The following is a 15,868-nucleotide window of genomic DNA, read 5'->3' as shown; positions in this document are numbered from 1 at the left end:
CTTGAGCGACAAGTGAATGAGAAAAGTAGCAAGAAACATTAAAACAATACAATTATACAAAGCAGAACGGTAAGAATGTAAATAAACAAGTCATATGTTCATTTCTTTCACTATTCTTGTGGTAGTGAGATCTACTTCACTAACTGATTTGGTTTCTATTAAGTGGATTAAATCATTCTTCTCAGTTTTCTACCATATTAAAAACTATTTCTTCACCAAAACATCCCTGGTGAGTTCACCCTGGGTTCTTGTATTCAGAAATGTTATTGTACCACAAAAGTACAAAAGCACTGGATTTTACTCAGATAATGGGAATGCAGCAAAACACTTCTCAAGGCTGTTTTTGGTGGTGAAACAAACGGTGTAATAAAAGCTCAAAAGAACATGATGCTGCTGCCACAAATTGGAAAAACGCACAAGAAATTATGTAAAAAAAATTTTAAAAAAATCCAGAAAATATATACATTATGGTAATTTTTCTTTTTTTCCTTTTTTTTTTTTTTGCATTTTTGTATGAGTTGTAGTTAGTACAAAGTAGTGTTGTCATGATACTAAAATTTGATACTAAGGAATGGACTCGATACTCAATACCGATTCCGATACCACGATGATAATTTTAAAAAAACCAAACACTAATTCTTCAGACAATAGAGTGTGATCTTATACTTGTTCTGCTACAGCTCAAGATCATTTTAAAGCTATTCAGGAAAAGTTAATTTCTGTCCTGTGAATGTTTTAAACCTGCTCAAATGAGTATCTAGTTTTGATACTAGTTTTAATATTGATTGGTATCCTTTTTGACAACCCCAGTACATAGAGGACAAAACGGTGTTCTAAACAGGAAGAAGGTATGTGGCTGAAACCCACAAATAAACTCAGCAGTTATGTTTTCATGTTCTTGAATACTGAATAAAAAACAAATCTGTCAAAAAAATCACATTTAGAATTATTTTTCAAAATGATTCAGTCCCGTCTTGACACAAACAGCTTTGACTTGCTTCGATATGAATGAAGAACTTAATAGCACCCACCTCCTGTTACAAACCGTACTCAGTTAATAGCACACAGTCATATCTCAGTGAATAAGGTTTGAAAAATTCCGCAACATTTCATCCCTGAACAAAGGTTTGACATTTTGACTTGTGCAAAATAAAACTACAGAAAATAGCCCCTTCATTTCACACAGAACAGAAGTGGATCTGAAACCCACATGTGTTCTGCATCTTTCTTAATCACGCTGTTTTTTCCACACTGTTTTGCACTACACCTGACAAACTGCACCAACCTCATTAAGTAGAATGTAATTCACTCTGTAACATGTATTGATGCTGCATTTGAAGGGTATGATCAGGTTTAGAGGGGTTATAAATATTTTGTAGTTAAAAGCATAAGTAAAATTAGGACTGAGTGAGACTGATAAATAAATATCTTGATATAAATAAGATCAAATTGTTTGCACTCCATCACAAATGGGCTAAAATGTGCCTGTAAAAGTATTGGTTAAGGTTAAGTATTGCACCAAAACATTAACAAATTGGAAAATCAGCCACTCACATCATATATTTGCATGAATTTTGACAGAAACACATATTTCAGAAAGAAATTATCAATTTAAAACAAAATTCTATCTTTTCAATGGTCAAAAGTCCTCAAAATGGTGTTCATAAACAGATTCTTGAAGTCATGGACTTCATGAATACTTTATATTTTCAAAACAATTATATTGGCAATAAAGGCTACACTTAATCAGCCTTAATAAAGCATGACTTCATCCATAATGAACAAATAGTTCATTAAGATTGATTTAAGCTTAGGAACTACTTAATTAATACTCCTGACCCTAACTTCTTCACAAGGGGCTATTATGCAAAATCGATTTTTTTCTTATTTTTATTTTTTTTTCCTTGCTATCCTGTTAATGTTGTTGTCAGTATTTTAGTGATCTCTTCCAGGCACTTTGAACCTGATTCTGTCCAAAGCTCAGCCCACAGCCTACATCACCCACGCCCCTGTGTGACAACTCTCCATAAATAAATGTATGATACATGATACAAAACTGTGCACACCAACATGACAAACCTGATGCAAAGCACAGTGGTTTAATGGAAAGCACGCTGATTTTAATTTGACAGTACTCTGAAGGGATAATGACTTAGCACGGAGCATGGATGGTGGAGTGAAAGCATCAAAAACAAAAGTGAAACTTATTAAACATGTTAATATGTTGTTTTGGGGTAATATAGCATTCTGAAAACAATAAAAGGTAACACAAAACAGTGGGCGTATGCCAGTGGCAATGAAAACAGGGATTGATCTGCAAAATAACGCCTTGAAAACAAATGATTAAAGACTGCTCGAACATGCACAAATCACTCCAAATACAACTTCGAGAATGTAAATGAGATGGGGAAGCAACTATAACATGGTTAAAAGCTCTGAAAAGTCGATTTTGCATAATAGGTCTGTTTAAATGCACCAAACAAGTAAAATACCCCTCCTTAATAAAGTAGTTACTAAGCCTAAATTAACCTAAACTTCCAACCCCTTATTTAAACCAGGATTATTAGACTAGATTTGTTTACTAAGTCTTTGTTCATGCTTTCTTTAGTTGTTGTTAGTTTTTATAAGTGTAACTTATCGTGTCTTGTATATAGATAGCCCACCCACTGTATGTCTAAAGTGCAGTTTCAAATAAAGTATGACATATTTCTGTTTTTTCCTCCCGTGTCCTTCGTTGTCAGAGCGTCTTGGCCCTGTTGAAAACTGAAGATGGCAGAACATATGCAGTGTGAGTCCCAGATGGAGAGCCCGGTCTGAGCGCTGACATGAGACCAGGAGGAGCCAGCTGTCAACCAGCCAACACTCTTGCTCAAGTCTTGGAAACATTTTGATGCATTTGAGCTGCAGATGTCAGTGCAATCCATTTGGTCCTGATCTAGACCTTGTTTGGTCCTGTTCTAGTCCTGGTTTAGTCCGAGTCTAGTCAAGTTCAGTCTCATTTTGATGCGACTGTGTAAATATACCCTATGTTCCCTACTTTAAACTCATACAAAATTTACTTTTATATTGTTGTCCCCTCATCAAAAACATACCAGGAGTTGTTTCATGCTTAATACATTAATCTAAAGTCATTAGCACAAAAAAAATGCTCTGTTCGCATTTTGCCTGGATTGTTGTATCACAGGTAAAAAAGAAAATCCAGACTTCTATGCATTTTTAAGTCCATGAACCACCAGTGGAATCAGAGGGAGCTCCAATGGATTAAAGTCATGAGAATGTATCACATGTTATTTAAATAAGTTTTGGACAGATGGTGTCAAAGATACCCAAAAACACAAATGTTATATATTTTGTGAACAATTTGATAAACTAAAAAAAAAGCAGGATTATTCTAAGAGACTAATATGTGTAGCACTTGAGCACTTTAGTTCTACACATTAATCAATCTGGAACGGCTCTCGCTAAATGTGCTCGGGAAAAGGTGGAACGTCATGAATCGCCACAACATTGGAACAAGCCAAAACCTCAAACATTACATCCAGTTGAGAGAAAAGCTCTTTCCCTCCTCCCGTCTCAAATGCACAAAGCGCTTACCTTCTGCACATTTTTCACAAACAAGTCTATTTTGGCTAAAATAGGCTGAAGTATGTCTGTATGTCGCTTCAGTGCTGCTCTGTGATTGGTCTGCCCACTGCTGGGTGAATTTGAACCTCGCAGCGTGAGTATGTCAAGATGGATTCTCATGAGTTTGTGAACTCACAAATATCGTGAGGATCCATCTTGCTGTGCACAGTAAGGATTTTTCTCCCTTACTTCCAAGAGTTTCAAAATGGCGCACATTGCACTTTGTAAAATGATAAAACAGAGATATGAGAATATACCACCCACTTTAACTATAAACACAACTTGAATATAGTACGTGAACAATGGGATGAGCTAAAAAAAAGTAGTATTGAGAAGTGCAGATCTTACACTTTGACAAATGCCAAAACAGTGTTACAGTTTATCACTTCAGTCAGTACTTTCAGTAGTTTCAGACAGCTTTCCGCGCCGAAGTTGATGCTACTTAATGCAATTTTTCTTCTTTCATTTAAATGTAGTCGTGGAGTCACTTGGCATGACTCGAAGTTGGAAAAGTTTAGTCTATAACAACAGATATTGTCTTCAAGCATATATCTGCAGTATCACGCACCTCTCCAGACATTCTCCTCCTTAAGTTCTGGTCTCTGCTGCAGTCAATCAAATCCAGTCTAGTGCAGAGAAGCAAACACTGCACTTTGTAGACACACTTTAGGCAAAATGATCTTGTTAATCCATGTTAATACTTTGCAGCTGATCATCAACATTGCCTGGGGGGTTGAAGCTAACTGGAGGCGCTGCTCTGTCTAAAGCTCTGTTACTCAAGTTAGGTTTTAATCTGAGCTTTACTTTACCTCAATCTGACCAGTAAAGCAGACTTAGGTGGAACTATAACAGGTTCAGTTTTTCAGCTAGTCACTCTCACCTTTTTGTTGAAAATCAAACACGTAAACAGGACCATGAACGCTCGTATTGATCACAGGCTCCTGAAAATGTGTTGTGTAAATCCATTTGTTAATTTGTATTGAGTTTTCAGACAATGTGTGCAATGAGTCACTGCGGTAATTGCTGACCATTCCACTATAGACATACATGTAGAACACACCCAGCATGATGTCACTGCAAAGTATCAATATTATCTTTGTTCAGTCTCATTTTGTAGATATGTGTTTAATATCGACAGAGCTGGTTCGCTGAAGACTCGCTTGCACATTGGTCACGACAGTTGCCAGGGTGGGTTGAAGAATTTGATGGAGTGAGTTTTGGCCCATTTGGCGAACACGGACTTTTCTGTGATGAAGCGGTGTCCTCCGTAGGGGGCGCTCTCGTGCAGCATGTACTCCGCACATTCGTCCCGACTACCCGACTCGTAGTAGTGGTAAGGGACCTTTCTGTAGTCGTCGGACCTGAGAAGACAACAGATGAATGGGTTTGTAAGTCAAAAACGCAACTATTGAACAATATTTTTTTTCTGGTGAGCAAAATGTAAAAGTTAAATTTGCTTTATCTCGAATAATACAGGAGTTTAGTTGTGTGAGAACATGCAGGACCGCCAGAAAAAAAGACACAGAGGCTGAAGTGAATACACACAGAATACACGCAAAATGAAACAACCTCAAAGCACAACACCACACATTGGCAAAATAAACATGAAAACCAATGCACTATCTGACCGGTTGAGCAGACTTTCCATTGACGTGGTTGGAGAGTTGCTCCAAAGAGTCCGGGGGGGCAAACTTGCTCGGCTAGCTGCCTCCTCTGGGTGAGACGGGAGTTGAAATTAAGTCTATGGCCTGTGACTGTCAACACCACAAGCCAACAGATCTGCCTTTTAATCACTACCGTTTTAAATTTTATCATCACATCTCCCTTCTTGTTCATTTTTTCCCTTGAGCTCATCCCTATCACTTGCAATTTCTTTCGCTCAACTTAAACATGCTTAACACACACACATACATAAACACTCATGGTTATTATTATTATTATTTTTTTATGTTCCTCTGATCTCAGCTGAAGTGATGAGACGTAAAACTTACATGAATTCATAACTACTGTAACTGTGAGTCAGATTTAATGTGGCCTGGTTATAATACAGCCTGTTGTCAAGGAAATCAGTAAGAACATGTTGAACTGGTCTGAAGTGAAATAGAAGTGGACTTACTCATGTGCCATTAAGAATAAAATGTGTTATTTCAAGCAGATACTCCTTTAACTCCTTTAACTATGACTTTAAAAAAGGTCTAATATGTTTTATGGAAGCTAAAAAAAAAACAAAAAACTAATGGATAGCTGCAGCCCTAGTATATTAATAGAACACGTGCCTACAGTAAAAGTGTTAACAATAATAATAATGCCTTACACTTGAACCACAGACTGTATAAGTGGACTAACCTACAGCGTTCAGCTCCAGTAAAATGAAGCTCATCGAGGCTAGAGCAGCTATAGGGGCCAATTTGGAGCCGAGTTCCATATTTGGAATTCTATCTATATCATAGCAACAAAAGAGCCAATCCAGAGTGAGGTAATGCCCCTTCCCACCCACTGCTTTAGTAGGGAGTGGGTGTTTAGCAACGCTCTCAATAAAGCCTGTTGCTAACGCTAGCGGGAGTGACCTCAGAGAAAGAAGACGCCTGATTTGGCTTTTATTAATGTTCTTATCTTGATTTGTGGACACAATAGCGAAAAAACAATACCAGGATCATGTAGAGCGGTCAATGCAAACATTTTAAGACCAAAATGACGAGCCTGACAGCAGCAGTTACAGAGAGAGGGGCCACAGTTTTTCAGTGTAATGTGAATTGGAGCCGGAAGTGCGCCCATGATCACTTCCTAATTGGAACGCGTCAGCTAGAAGGGAAGCTGTCTATTTATATATACAATCTATGACTTTAACTGTACAGTCCAACATTACAATGAGGTGTTATACTAGTTCTGATATAAACCCATACTAAAACTAGTCAGAAAACTGTAAAAATACTAGTCTTTGTCTTAGTTATTTTGTATCGAGGTCACAATTTGTTTGTCAACCCTTGCCTATAGGGCCACTGTTGTTGATAATGTATACCTATTCGGGATGGGACAATTCTCAAAAAAGATGGACACGCTTAATGCTGGTGTTTGGAGAGGGCTTCGTGTTGCGTTCCATCCTCACGTGTCCCTCCATGCACACTGAGTTGTCATTTTGGCACAGGCAGGAGAAGGTTAAGCCGGGGGGTCCTTTTGCAGATACAGAAAGTAAACAGCTTGAAAGAGGCTTACTGCTGCTATACTCTAACAGAAGTGAGTTTTATCTTTCACGCACTTTTCTAGTTTACGTCGAAAGACCCGGGATTAACAAAAATATGAACCTTTTAAAGCTCTTTGTGGATTTACACATGTTAATCAAAGACGCTTGTAATTCAGACGAGGGGAGACAGGAGAGAGTCAGGAGGAGGAGAGACTTTTGGTCAAATAAACGATCAAAATAAAGAAATAAATGCAGAAAACAAGTAGAAGCTGTAGCCTAAATCATTAAGCCAAATACAGTTAACTCCTGACTTATCACAAATAAGCTACATTAAAGCCATTTCCTTGGTTAGCCGCTCGTTCAGATAAACCTCGGATCCTTTCACCTTCTTTCCTTAACGCAGTAGTTGTATTTTGTATTTAGGATGATAGCAGGTTTTGCTTTGTCCTGAGTTGTTGTCCGCGTCCAGACGACTGTCCTTATCTTCATGAGGAAATTGCATGACTTCCACCTCCAAAGTTTGCAAATCGCCAGTCTCCGCATCCTCGTCAACATTTCTTCTGCCCATCAATGCAGCGATAACTTTGTCCTTTTCTCCAACAGTTCCTTTCAACAGTTTCCCTCTTCTCTGTCTTTTAGCTCAGTCAGCTGCAGGGTTATTCTGGCCAGCTCCCCCGTCATGGAGTTTAGCGGCTTACGAATGTCCTCTATATCGTTCTCCATCTGCGCGTTTCTCTTCGCCAATTTATTTTGATAAGATTTCTCAGTTATGTAGATTAGTTTTGTAGATTAGATATGCCGGCGTCTCACAGGGCACAGCCATAAAGCAGTCGGCTAATAGTGTGTATTTTATTGAAAAGGTCTGTTTTATATAGCAATAACTGTAAAAGGTTTTTGTTCTTCTGAGATGTGACAAAAAATCGAATTGTGACTCATGTATTGAAATGAGAATCGAAACATGACAAAACAGAATCGTCCCACCCCTTATACCTATGTATTTGGATATGGGATGTTTTTATGTTTTAGTAAATGTTCTTATAATGTGACTACTGCTCTAATATACCCTAGAGCAGGCATGCCCAAACCCGGGGCCAAATGCGGCCCTCAAACCAATTCTTCTTGGCCCTCAAGCTTCCAGGTGAAATGGACAATATTACCTGAAAATGTATTTTTTTAATTTACATCGCTGAAAATCCACTTTAACAAGCCCATATCAAATATTTAACGTGTCTTAGTGATGATGTAAGCATGAATAAAGGTCTAGTAGTTCAGTCTAACTTGTAATAATAACGCAGATTTGAAGTATTCACTGTATTGGTGACCAGTCCATGGCCCTCAATCGTTCCTCAGCTTTGTCTGTGTTTTTATATGTGGCCCTTGATAAGAAAAGTTTGGACACCCTGGCCCTAAAGACACGTATTTTCTTTATCCCATATAGTTAATAATAATAATAATAGTGATGTCACGATGCTAAAATTTCAAACTCATTTTCGTTACTAGGGAATATACCTGATACTTGATGCCGATTCCAATACCGCAATGGTCATAACAAAACACATACTACACAATACTAATCCCCAGCATTAAATCTTAGTACTTTTTAAAAATATTACCATGTGGCCTTATATCTGTGTAATCCCTCAGTCGTCCACGAAGGTTCCATAGTGGTTCATGAGCGTGTACTAGTCTACGTGGTCTTATATTTGCTCTGATACGCTGCAAAATCATTCAGAAAAAGTTCATTTCTGTCCTGTGAATGTGACTTTTTTAGTATCGATACTTGCTCAAATAAGCATCTAGTCTCAATACTCAGTCTCAGTTTTGACAACCCTAGTTAATAAACACTTAAACCTACAGCACATTGTATACTATAGTTTCAATACGAATACAAATATATCTTCTTATTAGTACCACTGAGCAGATACTGTCTAAAACCTAAAGCCTTTAATTTACACAATCCTTGAAACGCAACAGCAGCTACCCACTTACATCTGTCTACTTATAAACACTGCACAGAAATCACAGTTTTTAATACCACAGACCTACTTTTTATTACTTTTTATTGTCCCACCTTTCTATTATTGGACCTTTTATTTCCAGTCCGTAACAATAAGCTCGGCTGTGTATCAGTATTGACTTTAAATTGCGTTGAAGTGGCTGGCGGTCCCCTGTGTCTCTCTTATCGCTCCATAGGGTCTTGTCTAAGCCTGGCCTTTGCTTTTAAAACGTTACATGAAATAATGAGGAAAGTGAATTATGGGGCTCTTAAACAAGCCCTCAAGGACAGAAAGCTACACTCCACCTGCACCAAAAGACGGGCTCGCTCAATAAATAACACTGCTTTATATTGTTTTGGAAATCTTTGCTGGCTACTGTACACTTTTGTTCTGAGGACTAAAGCGGAAATGTCCTCATGTTCGGCTTTCCCTGAGGTTTAGAGGTGTAATTTGTGTTAACAGCTGCAGGGGCTGGGGCTGTCAAAAGGATTGGAAGTCAGGTACAAATTGATACTAAAACAAGTATCAAAACTAGATACTGATTTGAGCAGGAATCGATACTAAAATGTCACGTTCACAGGACAGAAATGAATCTTTTCTGAATAGTTTAGAATGATCTTGAGCTGTATCAGAACAAATATAAGACACATAGACTAGTATACACTCATGGACCAATATGGCCTTTGTATATTTATGAAAAACTGTCGCGCAGGAGCATGTTTTTGATGAGGGGACAACGTTATAACATGGTTGAAAGCTCTTTTGCACAATACAGCCTCTTCAAAATGGGATTGTGCTCCGAATCATCTTTTCTTTAGCTACTAAACTACAGTACATGCCATTTTAGCAGCATTCTCTACTGTTCTTAGCCCATTTTCGTAAACTGAAAAACTGTGGGCTACTGCTAGCTAATGACCGTAATGTTATTTGAGAGGGACTTGTTTAACAGCACACATCACCTCACTTCTTTATGGTTAGATTAAAGTACTTGAGTAACAGAGGGGGTATTATAGAGGGGGTATTATGCAGAATCTAATTTCTTGAGCTCTCTTCCACATTATAGTGTTGTTCTCTAATCAAAAACATGCCTGAAGAGGTTTTTGATATCATCCATGCATGTTTGAGTAATCTAGCAATCTCTCCGAGCACTATTCAAACCCTTCTTACGATTAGCTGTGAGATTCTGTCCAAAGCTGAGCCCATGAGCCGTCACCCACGCTCCCGCACGACAATACTCCATAAATATACAAAAACAGGATACAAAACAATAGACTAAAACTTCACAAACCAGATGTGATTTTGTTCTGATTGCGCTCTGAGGGGGGACTCAAAGCATCAAAAACAAAACTGAAATGTATTAAACATGTTAATATGTTGTTTTGGGCGAATATAGCATTTTCAAAACAATAAAAGGTAACATGGGGATCTAAATATGTTATGTGTTAGCAGTTAATACCCCGTAGAAGTAAAATTCCCCCTCTTTAAAAGGATACGTTTGAATTAAGCCAAAAAAAGGTGCCATTTTGTGTTAACCCATAGCCTGGTTAAATGCAGCTTCAATCATGTATTTTTTTTCCTCGACTAAACTCCAGCTGGTTGTTGTGGGCTGTTGGCAGTGTGAGTAAAATAGATTTTGACTTCTCCAGGTTGAGCTTTTCTCCGTGGAGGTGATGGAGAGAGAGAGGTCCAGGCACAGGTCCAAGTCTGAGTGGCCTCCTGCCAGAACCCAACCACCAGTCGCCCCCTGCTCCCCTCTGCTGCTCTCAACAACTCAATCAACAGGTTCAGCTAGCACCATTTATCTGAACTAACGTGTCTTCTGTCTGCGTTTGAAGTGGAAAAGTGAACTTCAACCAGAGAAATCAGATGGAGAAAGTATAGCCTGCAAACATCTGTGACATGGCAGATGGAGAAACGCTATAATCTTTTTAAAGCGGACCTATTCTGTAAAATCAACTTTTCAGAGGCTTTAACTGTATTTCAAGTGATTGGTGCATGTTTGAGTAATCTTTATACTCTCGTTTTCACCGTCCCTGGTACACGCCCACTGCTCTGTACTTACTTTGTTCTCCAATTTTACTTTCTTACTCAGTGATACGCAGAGTTGTGTCATCATTCTGGTACAAATGAGGGGAAAAAAATGCTACTCACTCGGGCCTGTCGAAATAACACATTTAAAAGTGATATATATTGATGATAAAAAGACGATGATATTGAAACTAATTTATGCCACTGATGCAAAAAACACCCTAAAATAAGATTATCTTCCAAAAATATTCAAATTTTTAATAAACATTACATGCAAATAAACAATAAATTAAAGGGCTCATATTAAGCTATTTTCTGATGGATGTTATAATGTTTCCTCATCACAAACAGACCTGGAGTTGTGTTTTGTTTCATTCACACATGTTTAACACACAAATCCTGCAAATTTAGGCTGAGTTCTTTTCTCAAACAGAAAACACTCTGTTCCACCTTCTGATGTCATCATGTGGTAATACAGGAAGTGCTTGACTGTGTTTTTAACCTCCATACTTGTTCACTAGGATAATTTAGATGATTTCAGCCCTGGAATTGCCAATCTCTACTGAACTAAAGGTAAAAGTGTGAATGAAACAAAACACAACTTCAGGTGTGTTTTTATATCACGGGTTAAATCTCATGTGTGCAAGTGTCCATTTTGTGTATTATCAGAACAGGCCTATATTTGCTTGTGGGATCTGCAGTGATCCATAGGAGGAGCCGACAGCTGCACGGCTCTTTGTTGTGATGACGTTTATGGTGATGTCCGCTCCCATTGGGCACTGCAGTTTTCAAATGTGGAACTCAGTGGGCTTGTTTCTTTTATTAAAGGTGCTATATTACGCAAAAGTAACTCTTGTGAGCTTCAACCCATGTTAGAATGTTGTGAATATCATCCAAAACATACCTGGAGTTGTGTTTTCTTTGTTTGAGTAACCCTTTATTATTAGTCTGTCTACATCTCCAAAAGTCAAAATGCTCTGTTCCACCTTGTGATGTCATGAAGTGGTAGTTTTCAAGTGAACAGCTCCTTTTTACCTTTAGTTCAGCACAGATTGGCAATTCCAGAGCTGAAATTTTCAAAATGATTCTAGTGAAGGTGTATAGAGTTTAAAAACACAGTGGAGCACTTCCTGTATTACCACGTGACATCACATTCTGTTTGAGAGAAGAATTCAGCGTAAATATGAAGGATTTGTGTGTTAACCTTGTGTAAATGAAACAAAACACAACTACGAGTATGCTTTTGATGGGGAAACATTATAACATAGATCAAAAAAGTGTTATACGACCCGTTTAAGTCGTTTTAGATAAATGTTGCGATTTAAAATGTCCAAATTATTACATAATGATCCACGGGTGTCATAGATTACAACTACAGCAGACACAAGCACAGTACGTCTGTATAAATCAAAACACTCCTCTCTGCTACCCAACCCAATCTGTACAAATGCGCAGATTCAACCAAAATCTCTCCAACCAAAACCGCTCCATGGAACCGAGTGTTTCCGTGCACCCATTCATCACAGCTCCACGCACAGTTATTCAAAATTATGCTAAAATATTGCTGTGCCTCTAAGAATACGGCGCAGTGGAAAAACGGTACATAAACTGCCTTCGAAATGAAGTTATCACACCTGAACATGTGGCACGCAGGCTTTTATTTGCCCTCCCGCTGCGATGGAGGGAACATGGAGGAGAAGAAAGACAGGATGTTCGCAGCGTATTAGAGGGAACTGGTTTGAATTTAGTACAGAGACGAGCTGAGGGTAAAGAACAGGAGCGAGAAAGAGAGACAATGGTATCAGATACAGAGGGTCTGCCCCGAGCTAAGTGCTCTGTTTATTATGGCAAAGAGAGAGGGATGGGAGGGGGTAGGGAGGGAGAGAGAGAAAGTGAAAAAGCGAGAGCAAGCGGAAGAGCAAGAGAGGGAGGAGAGGGACAGAGAGAATGGAAGAAAGGGAGAGAGGGAGGCTGGGAGAGAGCTAGAGAAAGAAGGAGGAAGAGAAGGACGTGGAGAGACGCTGAGGTAGAAAGGAGAGAACGAGCAAGAGAAAGAGTAGAGATGGAAAGGGAGAAAGGACAAAGAACAGAGATTGCGTGTGTTTGTAGGATGCGGGGTGAGAGAGGGTTTAAAATGGATAAAGTGACAATAAGAGGAGGGGTAAAGAGAGGAAATGAGCAAGAGCAAGAAAGAGAGACAACGAAAGAGAGAGAAAAGTGAAGAAGGTGGGATAAAGACAGAGTGAAGGAGACAGAAAAAGAAATAAAGAAAGAATGAGAGGGAGAAAATGAGTCAGCTAAAAGAAACAGGACCTAAGGGACTCGAGGGTTGTCTGGTTACTTTGAAAACAGTGGTAATATTTTGCAAGTATTGTCAACAAGTCCTGTGCGGATTCTTGAAATAGCTCTGACTTAATGAAGAAGTGAAAGGTTGTCTGTCAGTTTGTTCCACTTTTGTCCAGTTTTGATGCACTCAAGTCTCAATGCTCTCGACCGGACCCTATGGTGACCTTTGCTGTCCGCTACTCTTCACGGTGCGTTATAGGAACTTCTGAGTGCATTACTTATGGTCTCTTCTGCCAACTTCACAGCTCATTTCCAGCTTTATTTTTCATCAAACAAGAGTCAAATTAAAACCACAAATTAACAACAAATTGTATCAGATCTGTATATAACGTAGTAATAATTTAGCATAACAAAATTAGAGGATTACCAGTGTGTCTATCTCACAAACTGCCGGTCACAGCTAACGCTCACATAGCCTAGCCTAGCTTCTTACCTCAGCATCCCTCATACACATTTTGTTGCAGTTATAACCTTCTTAAACAACTGCAATGCTTTTTTAAACGTGAGATGTGCCAAAAGCAGGGGTGGCAACAGGGGGTGTTTGAGGGGGCCATTGCCTCCCCTAGATTGGCCAATGCTCCCCCATAGCTCCCCAAAATTTTGATTTTTACCCCACATTCATAGCACATCCAATCTTGACTAAAAATATTACAATGGCGACCACAGTGTGTTCAAAATGAGACCACAAAAAATAATAAAAAATAATAATAAAATCCATAATAGGTTTTAAAATTCATCAGAGGGTTAACTACATTTAAACTTGTTTTGTACGGGATGAGGGTGCACTTTCACTGTTAAAAGACTCTATATTTACTCTTTAAGTGAGCACCCATATTGAAGAACCTACGAACAAAAGTGTCCCCTCTTGGCCAAAAACTAGATACTGATTTGCGCAGGTATCGATAATAAAAAAGTCGCATTCACAGGGCAGAAACGAACCTTTCCTGAATAGCTTTAGAATGATCTTGAGTTGTATCAGAACAACTATAAGACACATAGACTAGTATATGCCCATGGACCACTATAGAACAACTGAGAGATTACACAGATATAAGACCACACGGTGATATAAAAAAGTGTTAATGTTAAAAAAATCACATTCTACTGTCTAAATTAAGAGTGTTTTTATTATCATCGTGGTATTGGAATCAGTATCGAGTATTAGTGGGTCCTTACTTGCAGTAGGTGTGGTTGATCATGCCGTACACGTGGATCTCTTTGCACATATCCATGGCCAGGATCAGTGTGAACCAACCTGTGCTGAGGTACGAGCCCGACTGGATCCTAGGACAAAACACAAACACACGTTAATCACATGCAGAGGTAATAGAGCAGCCAAAAAATATACTCAAGGAAGAGCAAGAAGTACAAAGTCCAATACATTTCTCAAGGGGAAAACTACAAACTTAAAGAGTAACTGTTAGGACATAACGTTTGATTTATAATTTAGTATTTTCAAAGGGTAAAACCAAAAATGAGACAAACTAAATCATATCTGAAGGAGCAAGAAACACAAATGTCACACAAATCATTTCATATTGTCAACATAAAGCTTTTGTCACTTGTAGACTCACTCACAGTGGGAAAAGGAACCAAAAATTTTACTCAAATCAGAGTACAGTTACTTCAATCAAAATGTTTTTCATCTAGGAGAAGAAGTATGCTGGTAGAAAAGTAAATGTATCTGAATACTACCCAGCAACATGAGAAAAAACACACAAAAGACCACGCTATGAACTAGAACTACATGAGAATGAGACCGGGGCATCTGATTGAAATTGAGGCGTGTTTATGACCCTTGCTCTCCCTGCAGTGGAGCGTTGCATTCACATGATTCACAGTGTTGTTATTACTACAGTCAGACCGGACCAGAGCCTCACACAAGACTCCAAATGTAAATGTACAAAAACAGGCACAAAGAACTCCATTCTCAGAGTACACTCTACAAGGAAATAGCATTTTAGCTTCAACTCTGGATGTATACCCACAAAAGTCCCCAAAAGTCCCACGCAATAAGTGAAACATGACAAAGAGCTACCACTGCGATCACAGAAGACAAGGCAAGTTTATTTGTATAGCATAATCCGTACGCAAAGTAATTCAAAGTGCTTTATATAGTTGTTTTAGATGTAATGCGATAAGGTTTGAGGTGTATAGAGTTGAATACGTCACTTCTATGGCTCTGTATTTATATATGTCATGCTTCAAAATGTTGATATTGTGGCAAGTCTCGCTTTACAAAAAAAGAAAGAAATTAAAATCTCAAACAAACAAATCAAAACATAAATAATCATCATAAAATTAACATTAAAAGAGAAGAGTGCAGATGTTTCAATCATATGCACAGCTAAAAAGAGCCTGGATTTAAACATTGTCAAAGTAGAGGCCTGTCTCACATCTTCACGAAGACTTATTTTAATATATTCATTTTTTAGACCAAGGTTTAATTTGTTTTCATACCTCAAAGTTTCAACAGCCCACTAGAGATCGTCATCAGACTATAAACCGGGACAAGGGGGCTTTCCTACTTTCACACATCTGGGATACTGACCTGAAGAAGTCAGACTGCTGCTTAGACTGCTGCCCCTGTGACCCGGCCCCGGATAAGCGAAAGGAAATGATGGAGATTTATTGGAAAAGCGTTACTCGCCAAAAATCAAAGAAAGAACAAAGCCGATACATAAAATAATTT

The 15,868-nt window shown here is 38.5% G+C and overlaps 1 protein-coding gene across 1 annotated transcript in view; it reads right to left on the bottom strand.

The window, feature by feature from the left end:
• Nucleotides 1-1,906: 1,906 nt before the first annotated feature.
• Nucleotides 1,907-15,868, bottom strand: part of st6galnac3 (ST6 (alpha-N-acetyl-neuraminyl-2,3-beta-galactosyl-1,3)-N-acetylgalactosaminide alpha-2,6-sialyltransferase 3) — a 136,742-nt gene continuing 122,780 nt past the window's right edge. The window contains exons 4-5 of the mRNA XM_033983136.2: nt 14,353-14,460; nt 1,907-4,985 (exon numbers count right to left, since the gene is read on the bottom strand). Coding sequence (XP_033839027.1) covers nt 4,796-4,985; nt 14,353-14,460 — 298 coding nt within the window. The 3' untranslated portion in view covers nt 1,907-4,795. The remainder of the gene's footprint in view (nt 4,986-14,352; nt 14,461-15,868) is intronic.

This window comes from Periophthalmus magnuspinnatus, chromosome 17 (assembly GCF_009829125.3).
Source record: "Periophthalmus magnuspinnatus isolate fPerMag1 chromosome 17, fPerMag1.2.pri, whole genome shotgun sequence".
NCBI lineage: Eukaryota > Metazoa > Chordata > Actinopteri > Gobiiformes > Gobiidae > Periophthalmus > Periophthalmus magnuspinnatus.
This window is presented reverse-complemented; position numbering and strand designations above follow the sequence as displayed.